Source organism: Schistocerca nitens, chromosome 2 (genome assembly GCF_023898315.1).
Source record: "Schistocerca nitens isolate TAMUIC-IGC-003100 chromosome 2, iqSchNite1.1, whole genome shotgun sequence".
In the NCBI taxonomy this organism is placed as follows: domain Eukaryota; kingdom Metazoa; phylum Arthropoda; class Insecta; order Orthoptera; family Acrididae; genus Schistocerca; species Schistocerca nitens.
This window is the reverse complement of record NC_064615.1, coordinates 187,421,085-187,448,008: the sequence shown is the minus strand read 5'-3', so window position 1 is coordinate 187,448,008 and position 26,924 is coordinate 187,421,085. Positions and strand designations below refer to the sequence as shown.

At 41.2% G+C, this 26,924-nt stretch overlaps 1 protein-coding gene across 6 annotated transcripts in view; it reads left to right on the top strand.

Moving 5' to 3' along the window:
• LOC126235873 (ubiquitin carboxyl-terminal hydrolase 45) overlaps positions 1 to 26,924 on the top strand; it is a 165,624-nt gene that overhangs the window by 99,613 nt on the left and 39,087 nt on the right. For all 6 annotated transcript variants that reach the window (XM_049944778.1, XM_049944780.1, XM_049944777.1 and 3 more), the window contains exons 11-13: positions 853 to 1,107; positions 2,304 to 2,939; positions 21,524 to 21,708. In XM_049944778.1, coding sequence (XP_049800735.1) covers positions 853 to 1,107; positions 2,304 to 2,939; positions 21,524 to 21,708 — 1,076 coding nt within the window. The remainder of the gene's footprint in view (positions 1 to 852; positions 1,108 to 2,303; positions 2,940 to 21,523; positions 21,709 to 26,924) is intronic.

Sequence of the window (26,924 nt, the reverse complement as noted above, 5' to 3'; positions counted from 1 at the left end):
TTTCAGGAAAATGTTTCTTTTGTGCACCACATTTGTAGTGACTAAAAGCTTTGACTAGTATTACAGTATGGAAACAAAAACTTTGAATGGTACTACATTATGGAATAAATACAAATATTTTTTTCCTATCTCAACCTTCATAAAATTGCAAAAGCCAGAGGGCATCGTTTTAGTCAATATTGTTCTGTTCCTCTACACTGCATCACCATTTGCTGTGCAATATGTGTTTTATTTACATTTACCCAAAATTTGATCATTAGATCAATTTCCAAGTAAACAGTGAGTATATCAAATAAAACTGTATTAAAATTGCTTCAAAATAAAAAGTTGTACATCAGACATGATCAAAAATATAAGCAATGTGAAGTGAACTTCTTCATATTTACTTTAGTTACAAACTTTTGATTGGAATCATATTAGTGGCAGTTCTAAAAGGTTTTATATAATATTCATTTAAAAAAAATCTTCTGGTACAGAGTTTTAGTTTTTTACACAGACATTGCCTGATCTCCGATCTGTGGAACACTGATGAGGATACTTAACAAGGAATTGAGATTGTTATTAACTATTTGTGGACACACAAATCAAATACATACATATTTTCCCTACTGAAAAAGCTAACTTCAGAGAACTTAAGTTGTGTGGTGTTGATGTTGATACTGGATGTGAGTATGGGGAATTTGGTAATTCAGACAACTTATTTGTATATAATACTCTTTATCAGTGACAAAATAATTGCAGAAAATGATTTGTTGTTTGATAATTTGTTTAGTTGAGTATTAGTACAAACTTGGTTGCAGTAAGGCCATTAGAAATAAGGTGTAAATAAATGTTGGTCTGTTTGATATGCAGAGCACAGTGATGCTGATGTAGAAGATAACTTGGAGCAAGAAGCAACACTGGCACCAGGGCAGAATGGAGAGTCTGGCTACAGCTCAGAGAAGGCAGATGTGGGTCGGGAGGACTCAGGAGGTTCAAGCCCCATTTTGGGCGCTCCACTGCTCTGTGATGAGTATGCTGATTACAATGACGATGAGCACATCGTGGTGGGGCCATTGCTCAACAATGGTGATTCAGCATTAGCCAGCCCTGGGTCTCCAACTGCTTGTGAGTATTCTGAATGCAATCACTGTGAGCAATTTTTGTTTTCATATAAGCAGGTTTATGTGCTGTTTTGATGGCTTTTTGTTGTTGATCCTGTAGGTTGTATTTGCTATTATACAGGGTGAGCCCAGACTCATGAAATTTTGGAGATTGTGCAGGAATATTTTAACAGTATTTTTGTAGGATTGGTTGAGAAAGGAATGGGATAGCTTTGTAGCCTATCCTCCATCTGTACCTAGAGCAGGCAGCAAAGAAACCATAAAGAAATTTGAGAAAGGGATTAAAGTTTAAAATAAAGCAATAAATACTTTTACATTTACCAATGAAATTCTGTCAGAGATAGCAAAGGTCATAGATAATCAGTTGAATTGAATGTGTAGTGTCTTGAGAATAGGTTCTAAGGTGAACATAAATAAAAGTAAAACAAGAGTAATGGAATGTAGTTCAATTAAATCTGGCGATACTGAGAGAATGAGATAAGGAAATAAGACACTTCGTTTTGTTCTTTGAGCAGTAAAATAACAGACAGTGGCCTAAGTAGAAACATTATAAAATGTAGCCTAGCAATACCAAGAAAATGGTTTCTGAAAAAGAGATAAGTTCCTATTCAGTATTAATTTAAACATTTGGGAGTAGTCTTTAAAAGTAATTGTCTAGAGAGCAACTTATGCTGTGAAAAGTGAATGATAAACAGTAAAAGCAATAGGAAAATACGAGCATTTGAAATATGCTGTTACGTAAGAATGCCAAAGATAGGTTTATTGAATGACTAATTAAAAGCTAATGAATAGAAATGGGTAGAAAATAGCTTTGTGACACAACTTAATAAATGAAGGGCTAGGTTAACAGGGTATATCCCGGAGCATCAAGGAATATTTGATTTGGTAATAGAGAGCAAGGCTTGGGCACAGTGAGTACATTCCAGTGGATGTATTTGTATATATTATGCCGATATGAAGATACATAAACATAAGTCATGTGAAGAGTTGCAGAAAACCAGTCTCCAGGCAGTAACATGCACAATAAACTAGTAGTAATGTCAGAAAAAAGCTTAAGCAGTTGGTAATGAGAAGTGTGATTGTTGCTTTTGCAAAATTTGCACCAAAGTTAAGTTGAAGTTATAAAGACCTAAGTTTTAAAAGGCGTAAATGTTTTAAAACAAGTAAATATTTTCTGGTTAATACATTTTCTGTTCGTAGGTGCAAGAGAAGCAGACCCGTTGTCCATCATACCACTTCCTCCACCACCACCACACTCACCTTCACCGACACTGTCACTCCCGGGGCGGTCTGAGCTGACACTCTCACTGCCACAGATAATCCCTCTGCCTCCACCACCTGCATCTTCACCAACAGGAGCACCCAGTCCTGCCTCCTCTGATGTCAGTGTGGAAGTCGCATGTGGCAGCCCCGTGCCGGATATGGGTTCGGCTGACTTTGCTGATCTGGAGGATAGGCCGTTCTCTCGCTTTGGATTCCGTGAGGCAGATGACATGGTGCCCACACCCAACCAGTCAGTCGGCGAAGAGACACCCGTTGTGGACATCTGCAGTGGAATTGGCACTCTGTCTTTGAGCCCTGGTGGTGCAGCTGGTGACGAGACGGGTGCTGTTCTGAATGGTGTAACAAGCTGTACACCATCTCCCATCCTATCACCTCCATCACCTGAGGGAACAGATGAATATGATACCAAAAATCGAACTCTTGCACCACGGTATCAGTGTGCAGAGGGAGAGTGTTCAGTGCTCTCCTGCTTGAACCAATTTACTGCAATTGAGCTGATGACTGGTAACAACAAAGTGGGCTGTGTGAACTGCACCCAGAGGCACAACAAAGGTGAGTTCAGCAGCAAGATTGATTCACGAGTCAGTCACATTGGCTGTTAACAAAATATTGTTGATGTAGCCTTATTTTTGAAGTATGATTTTATCTCCAAGAAGACTGTATACTCAAATATAACATTGATTTTTTTATTAGCACATTTGAGGATGGGTATTGAGCTCAGTTTTGCAAGATTCATGCTTACATATTTGCTATTTGTGTGATATGCGCAATAAAATGCCCTTATTTTTGTCTTTAGTATCATGTAACTTATACTCATGGTCTCATCCATTTGAAAATGGGAGTAATGTATCTTTATTATTTGCTGTTTTCCTTCCTTAACTCTTGATAATACTGCTAGAAGTTTCATCAGAAAACTGTATCCCTGCCTCCTCGCACGCGTGCGCGCGCTCGCGCGCGCACGCACGCACGCACGCACACACACACACACACACACACACACACACACACACACACACACACACAGCTGCTTGGGTTTCTACCCCTCACAAAAAGTTAGCACTTTTTCATTTAGCATTAGGGCATACCGTATTTACTCAAATCTAAGCCGCACCTTTTTTCCGGTTTTTGTAATCCAAAAAACCGCCTGCGGCTTAGAATCGAGTGCAAAGTAAGCGGAAGTTCTTAAAAATGTTGGTACCGCCACAACTAACTTCTGCCGTCGAATATATGTAGTGATACACAGGCATGCTTTGCAGGCACAAAGATAAATACTGGTGCCAAAACCTCTGACTCAGTAAATAAATTTAAAAGAAGGGTGGAAGACGAGCTTTTTTTCTCCGCCCCGAGTTTCGACCATTGCATTTTCTTACATTATCCAACGAAGTAAATACAAATTCCGTATTGTTCATCTTCGAATGTAGCAGCATTTCAATGTACTATGAAAATCCGACTGGCAAGACTGTTTGGGATGTTTGTCAATATGGCCAACTCTCCGTTCTTAATTTTTTCCTACCTGTGAGAAGAGATTGTTGCTAATAGGAACTTTTATGAATTGTGAATCACATGCAGTATTTTCTTGACCATAAGAATAATACGAATATAAACATTTTACCATGTATTCTTTTGTGTTTACTGCTATCTCATTTAAATCTTGTTTGCCTAATAAACGACGAAACTAGTGTGAGACAACAGCAAATGCAGAAGAATATACATATCATGTCATGTTTATATTCGTATTATTCTTATGCCTAATAGTGATACAGTCAGAAATGAAGCACGGCAATTGACTAAATTTTAAAATCTAAGATGACTCTTAATTTCTGTGCAGAATGTGATGTACAAAAGAGGCGTCTGCAAAGATTTTCAAACGGCGAAAAATTTTAGCTAAACTCTCGTTCAGAACATATGTCATACGCAGTCTATTATTTGGTTCTTGTTGATCATTATCAAAGAAAGCAGCAGTGTAAGTAACAACAAATAGCAGTCTGTTGCCATTGTTACGCTAAAGAGACAATTCCTCTCTCTCTCTCTCTCTCTTTTTTTTAATCGTAAGCGGCGTTAGCGCGCACAAAAGCAAGCCATGCCGCGAGCGACGACAGGTCGTACACATACATTATCAGAGTGTGACAAACAATGCATGACACAGTACAAAAACACATTTTCAGCGTAGAGTGACGTAAACACCTGTAACAAAGAGAACGGCACTTATCAGATCAAAGAAAAATAAGCAATTGATTCAAACCAGACGTAGAATGTGAAAAAGGAAGGGTACCCGTATAAATAAGGACGGAGCGCCTGACGCATAGCAATGGCTACCTGGTAAAGCTTAACTGCTAAGCTTACGACTCGAACCAAACTACTGTAGCTGTATCGTCATTCATTCGATCTAAATTGTGTCTCATATTACAATGGACCAACTGTGTTTCGATTTGGAGGTGCGGCCTAAAACTTTTCTATCCCTTGAATTTCGAGTCTCAAATTTCAGGTGCGGCTTAGATTCGGGAAAATTTTTTTTCCTTGATTTCGAGTCTTAGATTCGAGTGCGGCTTAGATTTGAGTAAATACGGTATATTCGTTCGTAAGGGTGTGTGTGTGTGTGTGTGTGTGTGTGTGTGTGTGTGTGTGTGTGTGTGTGTGTGCACGCGCGCCCACACACACACACACACACACACACACACACACACACACACACACACACACACGCGTTTGTACATGTGGGTGCAGCAATCTTTCCACAATTTTAATAAAAATTCCAAGATCAGTGACATGTTTTCTTGGCATAATACTATGAAAACCACTCACATGTTGGGCATCTGCTTCTGTGACCTCCTTGCAGTTATAAGTAAGAAGGCAGTACCACATGTAACGAATAAGACACATTACAGCACTCTATCCCGTACACAGCCCAAGCAGTTATTCTTAGTAATTTGAGAGCTATTTATGCCAAACTCTGTATGTTACTAACTTGCTTCTATCGCCAAGATTGCCGTTGTATTCTTGTGCAGTTGCACTGTATCTAGAGGTAGCTAGTTCAAGCAGAAGTGAGACTGAGGAAGTTCTGAATCGCCATATTCTTTGTCAGCGTGTGTGGCTGGTGCCCATCGATCTTGGTACCTGACTGTCAGCTCAGCCACCATACGACAGAGTGGGCTAGTTGAATTAATATGTGATGGGCCGACGTCTCGCATCCTGCTGAATTAACGGACAGCGAGGTGCTGGTGTGATAGAGGTGGTAACCAAGTGTTACCACACTGCATTGTTTCATCTACATAAGATACCCATGAGTTTGGTTTTCATTTTTTTGTATAACTAAGTAATTGTTGTATTCTTTCATATGTATTTCAGTTGTCACATTTGTCCTCCTCATACATTGAAGAGTACCCACTTTCACAAAGCCTATTTAAATATCATCACTGATATGGAAGAAGTTCATATTTTACTTGCTGCAATGATGTGAATTAATCTGGGTGTTTCAATTGCCTGATGGTATTACAGTTCCTGTGGTAGTAATAGCACTCCCTTAATGCAAGTGATTCATGATGTAAGCTATTTTATGTTCTCATTAATAGTTCGTAGTTCTGTGTTCTTTTATACAAATGACAGTCTACAGATTTTACAGTGAAAGCAAGGTAGTCATGAGATTGCCAGGCAGTGTAATATGTTTTGACATATCTTAAATTATGGAACCTAATTTCAATATCCCCCCCCATGAACCATGGACCTTGCCGTTGGTGGGGAGGCTTGTGTGCCTCAGCAATACAGATAGCTGTACCGTAGGTACAACCACAACGGAGGGATATCTGTTGAGAGGCCAGACAAACATGTGGTTCCTGAAGAGGGGCAGCAGCCTTTTCAGTAGTTGCAAGGGCAACAGTCTGGATGATTGACTGATCTGGCCTTGTAACACTAACCAAAATAGCCTTGCTGTGCTGGTACTGCGAACGGCTGAAAGCAAGGGGAAACTACGGCCGTAATTTTTCCCGAGGGCATGCAGCTTTACTGTATGATTAAATGATGATGGCGTCTTCTTGGGTAAAATATTCCGGAGGTAAAATAGTCCACCATTCGGATCTCCGGGCGGGGACTACTCAGGAGGATGTCGTTATCAGGAGGAAGAAAACTGGCGTTCTACGGATTGGAGCGTGGAATGTCAGATCCCTTAATCGGGCAGGTAGGTTAGAAAATTTAAAAAGGGAGATGGATAGGGTAAAGTTAGATATAGTGCGAATTAGTGAAGTTCGGTGGCAGGAGGAACAAGACTTCTGGTCAGGTGACTACAGGGTTATAAACACAAAGTCAAATAGGGGTAATGCAGGAGTATGTTTAATAATGAATAGGAAAATAGGAATGCGGGTAAGCTACTACAAACAGCGTAGTGAACGCATTATTGTGGCCAAGATAGATACGAAGCCCACACCTACTACAGTAGTACAAGTTTATATGCCAACTAGCTCTGCAGATGACGAAGAAATTGAAGAAATGTATGATGAAATAAAAGAAAATATTCAGATAGTGAAGGGAGACGAAAATTTAATAGTCATGGGTGACTGGAATTCGAGTGTATGAAAAGGGAGAGAAGGAAACGTAGTAGGTGAATATGGATTGGGGCTAAGAAGTGAAAGAGGAAGCCACCTAGTAGAATTTTGCCCAGAGCACAACTTAATCATAGCTAACACTTGGTTTAAGAATCATGATAGGTTGCATACATGGAAGAACCCTGGAGATACTAAAAGGTATCAGATAGATTATATAATGGTAAGACAGAGATTTAGGAACCAGATTTTAAATTGTAAGACATTTCCAGGGGCATATGTGGATTCTGACCACAATTTATTGGTTATGAACTGCAGATTGAAACTGAAGAAACTGCAAAAAGGTGGGAATTTAAGGAGATGGGACCTGGATGAACTGAAAGAACCAGAGGTTGTACAGAGTTTCAGGGAGAGCATAAGGGAACAATTGACAGGAATGGGGGAAATAAATACAGTAGAAGAAGAATGGGTAGCTATGAGGGATGAAGTAGTGAAGGCAGCAGAGGATCAAGTAGGTAAAAAGACGAGGGCTATTAGAAATCCTTGGGTAACAGAAGAAATATTGAATGTAATTGATGACAGGAGAAAATATAAAAATGCAGTAAATGAAGCCGGCAAAAAGGAATACAAACGTCTCAAAAATGAGATCGATAGGAAGTGCAAAATGGCTAAGCAGGGATGGCTAGAGGACAAATGTAAGGATGTAGAGGCTTATCTCACTAGGGGTAAGATAGATACTGCCTACAGGAAAATTAAAGAGACCTTTGGAGATAAGAGAACCACTTGTATGAGCATCAAGAGCTCAGATGGAAACCCAGTTCTAAGCAAAGAAGGGAAAGCAGAAAGGTGGAAGGAGTATATAGAGGGTCTATACAAGGGCGATGTACTTGAGGACAATATTATGGAAATGGAAGAGGATGTAGATGAAGATGAAATGGGAGATACAATACTGCATGAAGAGTTTGACAGAGCACTGAAAGACCTGAGTCGAAACAAGGCCCATGGAGTAGACAACATTCCATTGGAACTACTGGCGGCCTTGGGAGAGCCAGTCCTGACAAAACTCTACCATCTGGTGAGCAGGATGTATGAAACAGGCGAAATACCCTCAGACTTCAAGAAGAATATAATAATTCCAATCCCAAAGAAAGCAGGTGTTGACAGATGTGAAAATTACCGAACAATCAGTTTAATAAGCCACAGCTGCATAATACTAACACGAATTCTTTACAGACGAATCGAAAAACTAGTAGAATCTGACCTCGGGGAAGATCAGTTTGGATCCTATAGAAATACTGGAACACGTGAGGCAATACTGACCTTACGACTTATCTTAGAAGAAAGATTAAGGAAAGGCAAACCTACGTTTCTAGCATTTGTAGACTTAGAGAAAGCTTTTGACAATGTTGACTGAAATACTCCCTTTCAAATTCTAAATGTGGCAGGGGTAAAATACAGGGAGCGAAAGGCTATTTACAATTTGTACAGAAACCAGATGGCAGCTATAAGAGTCGAGTGGCATGAAAGGAAAGCAGTGGTTGGGAAGGGAGTGAGAAAGGGTTGTAGCCTCTCCCCGATGTTATTCACTCTGTATATTGAGCAAGCAGTAAAGGAAACAAAAGAAAAATTCGGAGTAGGTATTAAAATCCATGGAGAAGAAATAAAAACTTTGAGGTTTGCCGATGACATTGTAATTCTGTCAGAGACAGCAAAGGACTTGGAAGAGCAGTTGAACGGAATGGATGGTGTCTTGAAGGGAGGATATAAGATGAACAAAGTAGTAAAGGAGTTTTGCTATGTGGGGAGCAAAATAACTGATGATGGTTGAAGTAGAGAGGATGTAAAATGTAGACTGGCAATGGGAAGGAAAGCGTTTCTGAAGAAGAGAAATTTGTTAACATCGAGTATAAATTTAAGTGTCAAGAAGTCATTTCTGAAATCATTTGTATGGAGTGTAGCCATGTATGGAAGTGAAACATGGATGGTAAATAGTTTGGACAAGAAGAGAATAGAAGCTTTCGAAATGTGGCGCTACAGAAGAATGCTGAAGATTAGATGGGTAGATCACATAACTAATGAGGAAGTATTGAATAGGATTGGGGAGAAGAGAAGTTTGTGGCACAACTTGACTAGAAGAAGGGATCGGTTGGTAGGACATGTTCTGAGGCATCAAGGGATCACCAATTTAGTATTGGAGGTCAGCGTGGAGGATAAAAATCGTAGAGGGAGACCAAGAGATGAATACACCAAGCAGATTCAGAAGGATGTAGGTTGCGGTAGGTACTGGGAGATGAAGAAGCTTGCACAGGATAGAGTAGCATGGAGAGCTGCATCAAACCAGTCTCAGGACTGAAGACCACAACAACAACAACAACATAATTTCAATATATCAGTGATGAATTTTAAGACTGTGTGTGAAAATGTTCTTCTCTTCATACAGTTTGTATGATTTTAACTGCCGTTTTTGCAGTATAACTGTGGTCGAAATGTTCAAATATTCAAAAATAAATTAGATTAACAGTTGCAAAATTCCACTAAAAATATTTGTGTGTTCAGATTTAACTTTGCGGTTATTTTTCAATTCTTAACTGCTGTGCCTGACCAATAACTTTCATTTGTGGACTGTTGACTGTGCAGCACACACAAGCTTACATGCTATCACTTATTGTATTTCAACTTTTGGTAAAGGGAAATCATTGCTCATAAGTACAGTTTATCATACATTTACTCATTACGTTACATTAATGAAATTTTTGACGGTTCTCTAGGCCTCTTCTGTCCGCTGGCTGTGGCATTGTATTGCATTGTCATGATGTATTCGTTACTCAGTGGCACACCACACTGCTCCAAACCAGCACGTCATTTCACAGAGATTACAAAAACCACGCATAGGCACCACAGCTTGTGGAAAAACTGTGATTGCTGTCTGTGGCGTGCAGCCATATAAGCTTAATGTGCAAAACAGACGACAAAAGCCCACAAATAGCTTTCCATCCGTAACCACTAAACTATTATGTGGTTTCAACTATTGTGACCCTCATTCGTCAGCTAGGTAGGCATATAACTACACATCACTCGGCCAGAGTGATATGTTACACCAAACAGCCTAAGGCAGTTATACATTATTTATAAAACTCAACTTTCTGTAACCCTCATTTTGTGTGGTAGTACCTTATCTTGGGAATGGTTTAGTAGTAGTTCTTGTACACCAGATATGAGAAGCAGTACATATGTTATGTATAAGTGTTACAAAACTTGAAAAATGGGGGTAGAAAAAACTGGCCAGAAGAAAATTTGTTAAAATTAGTGGCAGACAGTAAAGAGTAAGTGTGACTAGGCTTTGCCTTGTCTTGCATGATATCTTGTGAACTATGGATGATGGACAACAGGTGGCTTTAATTTCTCCAGATTTCAGGAAAGTGTTCAACTCAGTACAACATTGCAGACCGTTAATGAAGTTCTGAGCATACAGATTAGGTACTCAAATACGTTAGTGGTGAGAACACTTTTGATGTAATAGAACCTAGTATGCTGTTAAAGACGGCAAGTGTTCATTGGAGACAATGGTACTGCCACAAGTGCCCCAGGGAAGTGTGATAGGAGTGCTCTTGTTATCTGTATACATAAAACAATATAAGAGACAACGTGAGCAATCTGCGACTGTTTGCTGTTAATGCTGAAATCTGCAGGAAATTATTATTGCCTGAGTGATTGGAGGACGATACAGGATGACTTGGAAAAAATTTCTAATTTGTGTGATGAAAGGCATTTTTCTCCAAATGTGAAAAAAAAATGTAAATTAATGCAGATGAGTAGGAAAAATAATCCTGTAATGTTTGAAAATAGTATAATTAGTGTGTTGCTCGATGCAGTCAAGCTGATTAAATATCTAGGTGTAACATTGTAAATCATCATGAAGTAGAACAAACACAAAAGGTCAGTTGTAAGGAATATAAATGATCAATTTTGTTTTACTTGGGACTTCTAGGGACATTTAGCTAATCTGTAAAGGAGACCATGTACAGAACACTTATATGACCCATTCTAGAGCACTGCCAGAGTGCTTGGGGTCCCCACCAGGTTGAATGAAAGGGAGATATGGAAGCATTTTAGAGACCAACACTTGGATGTTATGGAAATGCTCTATGAGCACAGCTGTGAATACATTTAAGGAAGATGATGATCTTATCTTGCAACACTATTGAAAAAGTTTAAAGGACTGGAATTTGTGACAAACTGAGAACGGTCCTACTGCTGGCAACATACAAGACAAGATAAATCAGGGCTCATATGGGAGTAAGGATATAGTCATTTTTTCCTTCCTCCACTTGCAAATAGAAGATGACTAGTGATTTACAAGGTAGCTTCTGCCATGCAGCATTGGTGTATGTAGATATTGATGTATAGAGCAGTGCTGTAAACGTCACTCCAAATCTGTAGCCTTGGGAGCTATAGAGTAAAAGGAAAATGTGTGCTAAGCTACTTAAATCACTCAAATATGGAATAGTAGAGTTACACTCAAAAATTTTAATACTCTCGATCATTAATGAATCGAAAACGTCATGTATGAAGAGTGTAATCCTCATATTCGTCTTCTTCTTCTTCGTCTAATTATTTTGTTGAGTCCTTTTACTGTCATGGACACTTTTTATTGTTTAATGTACATTGTAGTATTTGTTATCAGTTACAGAAAAACACCGTTTTTGATTAATCTCTGGGGATCAAAATATTTTTTTTCCTGAGTGATGATTATTCTTAAAAGGTGCTTGATGTCTTGCACTTCGAAGTGTTTCTCAGTCAGAATTGGTACATAGTAAGTAGGGACAGTTTGGCTCAAGCCATACAAGCTGCCCAGCTGCCGCTTGGGGCACCAAGTTTAGAAGAGCATCCAAGTGGAAGATTGGTATACAGTGTATATTGCAGTTTGTGGCGAAAGTTGACTTGGGTGAAACAGAAAGGACTGTCAAATGATAAGTTGCCCATGTGGAAAAATGTTCATGGACCAGAACTGTTTGTAAGGTATTAGTAATATTCTTATTGTGAGCTCTAAACTAAGTAGAGCTTCGCATGAAAATAACTTTCTTTTTTCAGATCCTAATATACAAAAATATATGACTTGTGAGAAGAATTAAACAGAGCTTTGAAAGACCTAAGTCAAAACAAGGCCTTTGGAATAGAAAATATCCCTTCAGACTTGGAGAAATGTTACGGAGAGCCAATCATAACAAAATTGTTTCACCTGGTGTACAAGATACGTGATACTGGAGAAATACCATTAGACTCAGAGAAGTATGTAATAATTTCAGTTCCTAAGGTACTACCAGATGTGAACACTACTGACGTATCAGATTAATAAGTCATGGTTCCAAAATACTCACATGAATGATCTACAGAAGAAAGGCAGGGTTTGACACCCGGGAGGATCAATATGAATACTGTGGAAATGTAGGAACACCTGAGACAATGCTTCCCCTAAGTCTTACGTTAGAAAAAGGCTGAAAAGGCAAACATGTTTACAGCACTCTTAGGATTAGAGAAAACTTTAAACTGTTGACTAGAGAATACTGTCCTTGAAATTCTAAAAGTAGCAGGGTAAAATATAGGCAGCGAAAGGCTATCTGCAACTTGTATAGAAACCAGACTTCAATCATATTTCCAGAATGAGATTTTCACTCTGCAGCGGAGTGTGCGCTGATATGAAACTTCCTGGCAGATTAAAACTGTGCGCCCGACCGAGACTCGAACTCGAGTCTCGGTCGGGCACACAGTTTTAATCTGCCAGGAAGTTTCAATCATATTAGCTGAAGGATATTAAAGGTAAACAGTAGTCAAGAAGGGAGTGAGACAGGATTATAGCACAGACTCCGGTGTTACTCAGTCTGTAGACTGAGCAGCTATAAGGAGTAGTCAGATAAAAATGAAACACACGGGACCCCGAGCTAATGTGGCCTTCCTTCCTTTCCGGGCTGCATACCTTCCCTTTCCGCATCCTTCCCTATCCCCCATCTTCGCCCCTCCTCCCCTCACCTCTGGCTCTTTCCTTCCCTTTCTCCCCCTCTGGGAGTATGGTTTGTGCCTACGTCCGGAGATGGACGCTCGTAAATGTAACGCATTCTTCGCCTTCTCTGCTTGTATGTCTTCATCCTTCCTTTGTCCTTCTCTTTTCCTTACCTCTTCTCTTTACCCTTTTCTCCGCTGCGGCGTTTGAGAACTCTCTTCTTTCCTTTCCCTTTCTTTGTTTTTCTCTTTCTCTTTCTTCCTCCCTGTGCGTGTCTGAAGGCCGACCCACGCATTTTTGTGCGTAGCCGGTGACGGGGTAACGCGTAATTCCCCGCCCCGGGTAGACAGGTAGGACACGTACGTACCCCCTAGTAATGGCCAGGCCCAGGGAGGGGTGATTACCCGAGCTGATACCTTCCGAAAGTGCCGTGGGAGTGCCCTCAGAGAGGGCCCCCACAAGGGAGGAGCGCGTCATCGGAGACGCCAGTAATCATGGGGGATTCTTCCGCAATGGTTTCCTCACCTTCCACTATGTCTGCTCACAAGCGTAAGTTCACTGAGTCTCAGCCACAGACAGTTCTTCCATCGTTGCCACAGTTCCTTGTTGTTTCTCGGTCTGATGAAGGTCACGACTTCTCCACGGTCAACCCTTTCATTATTCAGAAAGGTGTCGATGCAGTTGCAGGTCCTGTAAAGTCTTGTTCCAGATTACGGAATGGCACCTTGTTGTTAGAAACAGTCAGTGCCCTCCAGGCACAAAAATTGCTGCGTACTTCACTGCTCCAACCTTCCCTGTCCGGGTTGAAGTGCACCGCACTTTAAATTCCTCGCGTGGAGTCGTTTATACACGCTCCCTCGATGGATTGTCTGATGAAGAAATTCAGCACTACCTGTCTGACCAGGGCGTAACGGCTGTTCATAGAGTTATGAAAAGGGTTGACACGAACATCATTCCAACTCGCACTGTCTTCTTGACATTTGACAAAGTTCAGCTCCCATCGAAAATCAAAGCAGGCTATGAGATAATTTCCGTTCGCCCTTACGTCCCAAACCCTACGCGTTGCTATCGGTGTCAGCGCTTCAATCACACCAGCCAGTCCTGTTCCAATCCGGCCAAATGTGTTACGTGTGGCAAGGATGCCCATGAGGGTGCTTGTCCACCTCCATCCCCTCGCTGCATCAACTGTATGGGTGACCACGCTGCTTCCTCTCGAGATTGCCCCGTTTTTAAAGACGAAAAGCTCATCCAGGAAATCAGAGTGAAGGAAAAGGTGTCGACCTTTGCTGCTCGAAAATTATTCGCCAGTCGACAGCCCACCGTGCCTCAGACAGGAAAATACAGCACTGTCCTTGCTTCTCCTCGGCCAACAAAGGAGGCGGCCACGCAGACTTGCGACCTCACCTTTAGTGCCACGGTCGTCAGATCGGCCAGCGCAAAGATCGCCCGTTCAACCTCACCACTTTCGCCTGCCCACTCTATGGCTCACCCTTCATCGGGTTCTGCTAAATCTCGAGCCCAAAAGTCAGACACCAAGACTTTGAAAAAAGAGCATACTCGTGAAGATTTTTTATGTACCCCAACTTCACAACCATCAGTTCCTCCTTCATCTAAACATCATATTTCCAAGAAGGCTACTGAGGAACCCAGTTCATCTCCTTCTCCGCCAAGGCGTGTCTCATCTACAGCACCATCTGGCGGAAATTACCCTCGGCCGTCTTCTGTGTCGCCGAGGCGCACTGCTGGCGGCCGATCAACCGGCCAATCGCTGGTGGCAGGAGCTGCTCCTGAACAACCTATGGATCAGGATCTTCTGCCTTCGGCTGAATGCCATTCCATGCTGTCGGTCGCACGCTCTGAGCAGTCGTTGAGTTGATGGCAACCTTGGTCACATTCCTCCATTTTCTGTTCACCCTATGTCCATTATCCACTGGAATATCCGCGGCATTCGAGCCAATCGGGATGAATTGTCGATCCTCTTACGATCCTACTCGCTGGTCATCTTCTGTCTTCAGGAAACAAAGCTGCGTCCCCATGACCGCTTTGTTCTCCCTCATTTTCAGTCCGTCCGATATGATCTCCCCTCTGTTGAAGGCACTCCAGCCCATGGAGGACTCATGATTCTTCTCCATGATACTCTCCATTATCACCCAATCCATTTAAACACTTCCTTCCAAGCTGTCGCTGTCCGTCTTTCCCTTTCTGGACATACTTTTTCTCTTTGTACTGTATACATTCCATCGTCCACACCAATGGCACGAGCTGATCTCCTTCATCTTCTTGGTCAGCTTCCACCCCCCTATTTGCTGGTTGGGGACTTCAATGCCCACCACCCGCTTTGGGGATCTCCACATCCTTGTCCACGTGGCTCAATATTGCTAGACGTCTTCCAACAAGCGGATCTAGTTTGCCTCAACACTGGGGTCCCTACATTTTTGTCTGCCTCCATGACAAATTTCTCTCATTTGGACCTTTTGGTCGGTACTGTTCCGCTAGCTTGGCGCTTCGAATGTTTCGCCCTTGATGATACACACTCGAGTGACCACTTTCCATGTGTCCTTAGACTGCAACCTCAACTGCCATGTATGCGCCCGCGACGCTGGAAGTTTGCCCAAGCCGATTGGACACTTTTTTCGTCTCTAGCGACATTCGATGACCGTCACTTCCCCAGCGTCGACAATGAGGTCACACATATTACAGACGTTATTCTTACAGCTGCGGAACGTTCAATACCATGCACCTCCGAATTGCCCCGGCACCCCCCAGTTCCTTGGTGGAATGAGGCGTGCCGTGACGCAATACGTGAGCGGCGACGTGCTCTTCGCGTTTTCCGCCACCATCCTACTTTGGCCAACTGTATCCGCTATAAGCAGTTCCGTGCGCGATGCCGTCGCGTCATCCGCGATAGCAAGAAGGCAAGCTGGAAATTCTTTATTAGCTCATTTAACACCTTCACTCCCTCCTCGGAAGTTTGGAGTCGGCTTCGACGGTTATCAGGCGCGCCTAGTTTCTCCCCGATCTCTGGGCTCACTTGTCGCGCATGATACATTAGTGGACCCCGTCGCAATTTCTAACTCATTGGGTCAGCACTTTGCTGAGATTTCGAGCTCTTCAAATTACCCACCAGTGTTTCTTCCAAAGAAACGTGCAGTGGAAGTGCGACCTCTTGCTTTCTCCTCTCAAAATCGTGAAAGCTACAATACTGTTTTCTCCATGCGGGAACTCCAACATGCACTCTCTTCTTCTCGCTCCTCCGCCCCAGGACCGGATGGTATCCAAGTCCAAATGTTGCTACATTTATCAACCCATAGTCTGCGTTATCTCCTTCGCCTTTATAATCGAATTTGGACCGACAGTACTTTTCCCAGACGATGGCGGGAAGCTATCGTCGTTCCTGTTCTGAAACCTGGAAAGGACAAACATCTCCCCTCTAGCTATCGCCCCATTTCTCTCAAGAGTAGTGTATGTAAGGTTTTGGAGTGTATGGTGAATTGCCGTATAGCTTGGTGGCTGGAGTCCCGCAGTCTTTTAACACCTGCCCAATGCGGATTCCGAAAGCATCGTTCTGCAGTTGACCATCTTGTTGCTCTCTCCACTTATATCATGAACAATTTTCTCCGGAAACGCCAAACAGTAGCGATATTTTTTGATCTGGAGAGAGCATACGATACCTGTTGGAGGACAGGCATCCTCCGCACACTGTTCTCTTGGGGCTTTTGAGGTTGGCTGCCCCTTTTTCTTTGCGAATTTATGGCAGAGCGCACATTTAGGGTGCGGGTGAACACTACTCTCTCCTGTACTTTCTCCCAAGAAAACAGGGTACCCCAGGGCTCCGTGCTGACTGTTGTACTGTTTGCCATTGCCATAAATCCAATTATGGATTGTCTCCTTCCTGATGTCTCGGGCTCCCTCTTTGTGGACGATTTTGCGATCTACTATGGCTCTCAACGGACCAGCCTTCTTGAACGACGTCTTCAAGGATGCCTCGATCGCCTCCACTCTTGGAGCATCGAAACCGGCTTCCGTTTTTCTCCCAGTAAGACCGTTTGTATTAATTTTTGGCGACGTAAGGAGTTTCTTCCACCCTCCTTACATCTAGGACCTGTCAACCTTCCGTTTTCGGACGTCGCTAAATTCTTGGGTCTTATGTTTGACAGAAAACTGTGCTGGTCCTCCCATGTTTCCTATCTTTCGGCTCGCTGTCTGCGATCCCTCAACACCCTCCGTGTCCTGAATGGTACCTCCTGGGGAGCGGACCGAGTGGTCCTTCTCCGCCTCTATCGCGCCTTAGTGCGCTCGAAATTGGACTATGGAATCATAGTCTACTCCTCTGCTCGGCCGTCTATTCTTCGGCGTCTCGACTCTATCCACCACCGAGGATTACGTTTAGTGTCTGGAGCTTTTTACACCAGCCCTGTGGAAAGCCTTTATGCTGAGACTGCTGAACCTCCGCTGTCCAATCGGCGAGCAGTCCTTCTGAGTCGTTATGCTAGCCATCTGTCTTCCATGCCTGCTAATCCAGCCCATGACATTTTTTTCGACGCCTCCTTTGATGTAGGGTATGCAGACCGCCCCTCCTCCCTACTACCACCGGGAGTTCGCTTCCGTCAACTGCTCCATTCTCTTCCCTTCCGCTTTCCTAAAACCTTCTTGACAACTTTGGGGTACAGCACCGCCTTGGCTCCGTTCCCGGATCTGCCTGCTCCATGACCTTTGTCAGTTTCCCAATGATGGTACCCCTTCACTTGTTTATCATCGGGCATTTTCTGCTCTATGTGCACAAATGAAGGAAGCCACATTTATTTACACTGATGGCTCAAAAACATAGTTTGGTGTAGGGAGTGCCTATATTGTTGGCGACACCGCAAATCAATTTCGGCTTCCCGACCAGTGTTCGGTTTATACTGCGGAGCTTTACGCTGTTCTCCAGGCTGTCCACTACATCCGCCGCCTCAGCGGATACAGTATGTTATCTGTTCAGATTCTCTCAGCTCTCTCCTCAGTCTCCAAGCTCTCTACCATGTCCACCGTCTGGTCCACCGGATTCAGGACTGTCTGTGCTTGCTCAACCTGGGGGGCGTCTCGGTGGCGTTCCTCTGGCTCTCGGGACATGTTGGTATCTGTGGAAATGAGGCGGCCGATATAGCGGCCAAGGCTGCAGTCTCTCTTGTTCGGCCAGCTATTGAATCGATTCCCTTCGCCGATCTACGGAGTGTTTTATGTCGTCATGTTGTTCTTTTATGGCACGCACATTGGTCGACACTTCCCCATAATAAATTGCGGGACGTGAAAGCTCTTCCTTGTGCTTGGACCTCTTCCTCCTGAACGCGTTGTCGGGAGGAGGTAATTTTAACTAGACTCCGGATAGGGCACTGTCTTTTTACCCATCGACATCTTTTAAGCGGCGATCCTCCCCCACTCTGTCCCCACTGCTCTCAGCTGTGGACGGTATGACACCTTTTAATTGAGTGCCCCTATTTTACTCCATTACGTGCCCGTCTACAGCTGTCGCCTGATATATCGTCAATTTTAGCAGGTGACACACGCTCGGCCGATGGCGTTCTCGAGTTTATTAGTGCCAGTGAAATGACGTCAGTCATTTGAAGCTTTTTTTGGGGACAGCCAACCCCTTTCTGTAGTGTATGTTTCAGCCTTCCTTCTGCTTTTAGTTTTTCCAATATTTTGAGTTTGGTTCCCATTGCTGCTGGTTTCCATTTTCGGTTTTTTACTGTTTCCTAAGTCACAGACCGGGCGCTAATGACCATAGCAGTTTTGCGCCCTAAAACCAAAGCAAAAAAACATATGGACCCAAATGTACATATCTTCATCTGGCACAAATAGATGGCCACAAATGTCCTCCTTCAGGCCACCCCCCCACCCCACCCCGACCCCCCAAAAAAAGCATGTTGAGAGATTGGGACTATTTGGAGGATGTGTAAGGGCTTCCCAGTGAAACTTTTTGTTACATAGTCAAAACATGTGGGTGGGCATTATCCTGCAGCAGAATGATGCCATCCATCAACAATATACTGGTGTGCATTAATTTTGGTGCCTTGAGCCAAAACGTCAATCAGCAGCAGGCCCTAGCAGTCAAAGAAAAAGGTTGGATTGAGCATGCTCAGATTTGGATTTTTTTGGTGGGAGTGAATCCATGTACTTCCATTGTTGGCTCTGGCACTTCCTCTCCGGCTAGGTACAATGACAATATTGGGCAGGAAACAATACTCTTCATCATGATACCATTCCATGTGCTGCAGTGATGTAGACATTCATTTCAACTTCTAGTATTCTTTAAATGCTAATATTTTAGGTTAGGCTTTACTGTGGCTGTTATTAACATTAAATGAAACAACAAGTTTACTGTTACCTGTCACTGTTCATTTATCTCCACAATGCGTTTCAAAAGTTTAATCCTCCATCATAAGGAAGATTTACGTTTGTTAGTATGACATTAGTGTGTGTGTTCTTTTAAGATTTTTTGGAGGAACTTGTGCCACTGTCTAGTGGAGAAACAAAACACTATTTCAGAAAATGGTTTTGGGTTTTGACAAAAACTAAACATACATCAAAAAATAAAAATAAAATAAGTAAAATAGAGTACCTCCAGTGGTCACAGATTCCTTTCATTGTCGTAACACATCACTATTAGGTCCATGAATGGTATAGCAGAAGACAAAACATTATCACAAAGTACAAAGAATATACATCGTAACAACATCATTAAAGAATAAACTTTAAAGGATTTTGGAGATGTTTTTTGTAGTGTCGAATACATGCATTGGAATAAATATTTCAGCTGGTATATAAATCCGATTTTTACAAGTTAATATAGCTTAAACTTCTGGTCTTCTGTCAGGCTATGGGTAAACCCATTGTGCACAGATTTTCTGTACCTTTGGATACCCTGTTATGAAGGTGTGAGTAGTACCATAACTGATGCCCAACATGAGCCAAATGTCTTCCACCCACTACTGCCCACTTTTTCCGATGACAGTAAGGGTAATGACACAATAAGACTGCACGGGCTGATTGCTATCTTTCCATGACACTTGACCTCAAAATAGTTTATTTCATGAAAACCCTTGCACATGAGATATTCTGTTTGCCATACACAGCAGACATTCAGGCTTTAATTTCGCTTCCTGACAGTCGTTTCCAGTTGGAAACTGCACTAAACCTCGCAGTTCCTCTTTTGTGGCTGCTGTAGAGAAGTGGGTTGCATACATGACTCAGTGACCTCACATTGAGCATGACTGATAGACAAATGGCACTGCAGTGGACATTCACATTGTTCCTTTCTGATCCCAATAGAGGGCACTTTTACACACACACACACACACACACACACACACACACACACAAAACCTGCATTACCAATGTCTGCTCCAAGCAAGCAGAACAAGGGTAATGGAATGTAGTCAAATTAAATCAAATCATACTGAGGAAATTAGATTAGGAAATGACACTAAAAGGAGAAAGAAAAGGGAGGGAGGGGGGGAGAGAGAGAGAGAGAGAGAGAGAGAGAGAGAGAGAGAGAGCGAGCACATCACTCTCTCTCCGGAGCTTATCTAGTTGCACTAGAACTATCAAGCTTCTGTCACATTCCTCAGTTGTTTTTGATTTGCTTACTTTGCTATTTTGACATAGGAACATGTGAACAAATATTTTGCATTTGTTGCTAGGTGGATGACACTATGTAGGAAATATTTTTCCTGATTTATGAGTCACCCTGTGTATTGAACATCACTCCATCCTACAGTGATGGTCTTGAGGGAAGACAGACATGATTCTGTGCAGTCTTTTAATATATGTATTATTCACAACACTACTTGCCCTATCGCATACAGTTCATCCAGTAATATTGTTAACAGACTAACCTCTCATGTCACATAAAACGGTACTTGACTTTGTTTGCAAATCATCAAATTTGAGAATTTATTTTTACATATCTCTGTGTGATATAGCTTGTAACAATTTCTTGTAAACTTTTTACATTCAACTGAACTGTGAGATAGTGAACACAGTCAGAAAAGGGAATGTTGTTGTTAATTCTTCCGGGTTATATGGCCGTGGTCCATGGAATTCTTCTATTCCTAACGTTTCGTCCAATACTATGTCGGACATCCTCAGAGGTATGGCTGGTCCTGCTGAGTCCTGCCGACTGCCAGCCATATAACCCGGAAGAATTATCAACAACAGTACCATCCGGTCGTGAAAGGCTTCATTGTATGGTTAGAAAAGGGAATGATGAGTAAAATACCCTCTGTCATGCTCTATACAGCTGTTTGTGAGATATATGTGTAGATATATATATCTTTGGTAATGTGATGTTATGCACTTCTAATAGGCAGAGACAACTTGAGCATAACTGGATTTCTGGAAGGAAGGGCAGTGACATAGTTGATACAATGAACCAATTAAAATGCAGTAACTGTTTCATTAGAGGTCTGTCAATTGTGAAACTAGTCGTACTTATTCGACAATGTCTCAAATCATGTATTTGTTAACAAGACGTCTTCATGTTTTGTTGCAGTCTTGAGATGATAATATCAGTAAACTGTAGATTGTAATGATTTTGTTTGGCTCATAGTCCTTTCTTTTTCCAGGAAAAGAGGGTAAGATGGTGTGCACCAACTCCACGAAACAACTACTGATCAGCAGCCCACCAGCAGTGCTGATCTTGCACCTCAAAAGGTTCCAGGTTCATGTGAACACATTGCGGAAGATCACTCGCCATGTTACTTTTCCACTGGTTTTGGACCTTGCACCTATTTGTTCCACAAAATCTAAGGTAACTGAATATGTTAATTTTGTGTAACATAATATAGACCAACATCGTGTTACAAACAGTGAAAAATTCAGGATGGAACAGTGCCAATATTATGAAAAGGGTAGTTGCTACTCACCATTTAGCAGAGATACTGAGTCACAGATAGGCACAACAAAAAGACTGCCAAAACAAAGCTTTTGGCCAAACGCCTTCATCAGACTAGACAAGATGCGTGCGCGCGTCACACACACACACACACACACACACACACACACACACACACGTACACGTACACGTGCATGTGTGTTGTCTATTCTGAAGACCTGTTTGGCTGAAAGCTTTGCTTCACAGGCTTTTTTTGTTGTGCCTTTGTGCGATTCAGTATCTCTGCTATATAGTGAGTAGCAGCTGTCCTTTCCATAATATTAAAACTTTGTGATACAGCTAGATGACACATTTATCATAAATATTCCACTTTACTCTTATGGCCTGATTTAAAAAACTGATAATGTATTGTATGTCTCACTGAAGAAGTACCGTTAAAAAAATTCAAAGGTACTGCTTTGAAATAGTTATTTAGTTGTTATGAAGATGCATTTATTCATGTATATATTTTAATATATATTGTCTATCTAAGGGAAAATTCACTTCAGAAAACTGTGGAATTGCAAGAAGATATGACAGCCAGTACCTATCTTCAGAAGGTTAAATTCCATAAACTGCCGATACACACATGTAAAAGCCGAGAAAACTATCTTAGCTTTTTGCACTGTTAATCCATCTTTAAATAGTCAAGAGAGATAGTTTTAGGAAGATTTTAAAGGAGGTCCAGGTTGCTCAGGCCTTAATAAAGAGGGATATACCTGTTGTGAGAACAGGTGGGACAAAGATGAAAGGGGCCGCATCAGAGTAGGAGATAAAACATAGTACATTGGTAAGCCCTGTGTCAGTATTAGTTTAGAGATGATAGAACTGAGTGAGAAGTAAAGACGCTTTAAGAGGAAGAGAAATGAGAACTGTGCAGATAAGAGCTAGAAAAAAAAAGTAGAATAGGATGAAAATCACAATGAGTAAATAAATGCTACCAAAAAGAAATAGGATTGGTTGTTAACCAAGATAAAGTTAAGGAAGGTGGTGAATAAGGGCCTATCTTACACAGCAGTTTCCTTTCTTTGGAGCTCAGGAAAACTAGTACCAGATGGGAAGACTCAAATGACCCCTGTAGCATAGCGTGCTATCTGGTCATTAGACACATTCTGTAGAGCATGCTTAGAAATTGAATATTAGATTATCCCAGTATTTGAATTTGAAAACATTTTAAAATGTCTTGTCATTCAATTTCTTATTTGCAGTCTGCAGTGTACAAAATTATTATATACAACATTAGGTATCACATGTTTTTATGAATTGTAAATGTATATAAATCGCGACAAAAATGTGTATCAGACTGAAAAATATAACTACTGGAATTTCAAGCAAATTAGCACCCTGATGAAAATGCATAATTGATTTGACACATACTAAATGCACTGATGTTACCTATAAGATAGCTTGAAATCTAGATCTGCAGTAAAACTAGATTCCTGTGATACTGCTGTAAATACCTTTCTTGTTTTCCAAATCATTGTACAGTCATAGAGAACACTAGTTCCCTATGGAATCCAATCCCATGCATGTCAGTTTTGGTTGTGAATGAATACAAAATGCTAATAATACAAATAATTTAATTAAATTATTAGTTATGAAACATTCATGTTGTAACTGCACAGTCAATTGAGGGAAGTTTAAAATGTGGCAGATGTCCCATCTCAGTTGCCTTCACCTGTGTCACCTTCCTCAGTGAATTTTTCTCATTCATCTTCTTTACTGCTCATATCATCTGTGGTTATTGAATCATCATTGCAATTGACGATTATAAGCTCGATTACAGTGTCTCGGATGACTCTTTCTCAAAACCTTTCTGTAGATTTTTTGCGTGCTGAACATGTTTCTGCCATTGTTAGGCAGTGGTGTTTTCCAAGGCCTCGTGCAGTAAGCAGTCAGTATCTGTGATTTGAAATGTGTTGTTTTATGCAGCTACCTCTTTCTTGACTTGGGCCCAAATGAGTTCAGAGCAGGCTGTACTGGCAATGATAAGGCTGTAAGCATACTACTTAGTGCCCCCTTTCATTTGCAAATACATTTAGCTCAGAAATGAACTTTATCCAACATATCAGCTTTCATGTCTGTAGATGAGAAGACAGTATTTTTTCCAGTCAGCCAAGTTGCTACGTCACCCTTCTGTGTTTTCATTGTTGGCACTCAGTTCATGCCTGTTGAATGATACTTGGCATTGTTCATGACAATGATGAAACCTTCCTCCAGTTAATTAAAAACACTGATCCCAGACCAGTTTTTAAGCTTTGCTGTGTTCATTTCTGAATGATGATCTTCTGATTTGTGTGTTTTGCTACATCTGAAACTAATTCACTTTCTTCAAGAAACCAGTCTTTGCTGACCCCATATGTGCACCAGTCAGCATGGCCTCTTTCCCAACGTATACCTTAAGGCCCCCCACATTGACTCAAATCGTACCACGTATACTATAAAGAATGGTTTTGAATAACCCAAGTTTGCACAAATTGAATATAAGTACATCACCTGAAATCCATAGTGAATACATCGTTGAATTCTGGAGGCCAGTATGTTGTTATATTCAAGTAGAAATTGTCCGCCTTCAGTCTGACTTTTGTATTTCAATCCTATATTGTTTAATATGTGTCGAGCAGATCCAGTAAATTTTATTTTTCAATTAACTTATCAGTTTTCCTGATGTTGGGTATTTCCACTGTTGTAAAATTCATAGACGTTCCGCCTCACTTCGTCTTTATCTTAAGTCATTTAGTTTGATTAAAGAGCTGTGTTGTTTAATATTTTTCATGGGAAAATCAGACATTGGGGACTTTCCCTTACAACATACATGTCAGATAGTTCTTAAACCAATGCCACAAGCTGCTGCGCAAGTAACCTTCACATTAGCAAGGTTTTTTTTCTTACAATGGTTGTTTTTTAGTAGCATATCACCGCATTTTTTTTTTTTTTATATCATCACTTTTGATTTTCCCTACATTCTGCAAGTCTTCCCTAAAGGTAATGCATATAGATGCTAACACTGCAGCACCATTGTCTACAAGATGTTCAGTTGCCTTTCTCAGTCACGTTCTTCCTGATGTCAAAGTGCGTCTTGTTTGTTGGAGCTGTTTGTAAACCCAGTCTTCGATTTTCAGCTTTCACAAACACTCTCGCTCAGTAAATAAACTGCATGAATAATAGCATAAAATATGCTTTTGCTTTGAGGCAGTTTATCAAAGAAATGTACACACCATCTTGCTACTGACACTCTGCTTAGGCTTGAACTAGGCAACAATTGTTGCTCAGTGTTGCCATTTTTTAGAAAGGGGGGGGTGGGGGGGGGAGAGAGAGAGAGAGAGAGAGAGAGAGAGAGAGAGAGAGATGAGGCCAGTAGGCCTGACCAGAGCTGTAGTAGTGTTTCATATGTTGCTCTGCCTTTGGTGTTGTCAGGTTTTCAAGCAGTGGTGTTGGAACAAGTGTTATTTGGTGAAGGGATGGGGCTGGTTTTACAGTGGGAACAATTGTAGCCATAGGAGAATTGGGTTAAGAATAATGGCCTAGCAGTGCCCTAATGTTAGAGTAGGATTTTGTGAAGGTTAGAAGGGCAATGGATGACAACTGTGGGTGATAAAATAAATCAATCTTGTGTGACTGGGCTCTTGATGTAACCCATTTGGTTGTCACCACTTCAGTGTCCTGCATGTCAATTTTGCTGCTTATTTATTTCAGCAGCTTCTTATTTGGCCTTGTGAGGCTGAGTGTACACCATTTCAGAACTTTCCACCACTGACAGTTAAAACCAGGTCCATTATGTCAATAGCCATCAATACTGACCACTAGACGATGGAGGCAGCAACTGTGGGTGCTTGGGGAGTGATAATTAAGTGACTAGAGAAAAAGATTTCTCTATTTCCAGTACTCAGAATTTTATCTTGTTTAATTTTAAGATATACATATTTTGACAGTAGTAGAAAAAATATAGGAATTGCAGGGAAACAATACGGTAAGATTTTCTTTATGTGACCTATGTAAGGAGTCCAAAAATTACTTTCTGATTACGAGCTTCCTACTATTTAAAATAAGCATGTCAAAGGTGCACTTAATGTCAGAATTTTGAGCGTTATGGAACCAACTTAAATTACTCTAAAGGGAATATTTTAGGCAAATGTAGAGAAAAAGCTGACAGGCCATCATGGATGTGTGATCCAGAATCATGTCTAGTTAGTCACAGATCTCCACGAGTCCCAGTTGCACATAAAATGTTGATTAATTGCAGCACATGAAGCAATTCCATTCTGTACTGTACCCTACATCATAGTCCACTAACACTGTGAACTTCCAAAATAACAACACTTGAGATATGGAATTGGTTACCTTTTTGGTGTTAATTGAAAACACTGACATGAAATTACTGCTTTTGGGCAGTTAATTTGCTCCAAATACACACTGTAATGACACCAGAAACTACATCCTGACAGTGACTGGAAATATACACATCTAATAATAAAAGCTCACCTACTATTGCCTTTGTAATGCTTTAATACTAATATTCTGTCACAGTGTTTATACTCAGCTAAGAACACTGCCAGGCTGCTATGTCAGCTCTCCTCTTTGGCTACTTATAGCAGCAGCCTTAGGCAGTAATTAATAATGTCATGTTTTTCATTAATTATAGGTAAATTGTAATTTGAATGATGATACGAAAAAGTAAATAATATTAAATCAGCCATATCAGACCTTGGAAGTAATAATTCCAAGTAAAAAATGATTTGTATTCTTGTATTTTGCTATAAGACAAGACACCCCTTTTTGATGTCATATGTTCATCCACATTCATGTTTCACTGAATTTCAGTATGGAAACTATCTATAAATTGTTAAATGATAGTTAAAAATTTTTATCGTATGTGAAATAGAAAGTATGCTAAATCCAAAAAACAGTTATTTTCAGAAAACTTTGGTTTACTGAATTTTCGAAATAGATTTCAGAAATATGTTATGATAGAAGAATGTGTGCTGCCCCAAAATTGTATCTAACACAACTAAAAACATTTGAAATTTAGAATTTTGTGATTAACTAATTGCTTTCTCGGAATCAGCAAGAATTGGGGCTGTAAAATTGCTAGG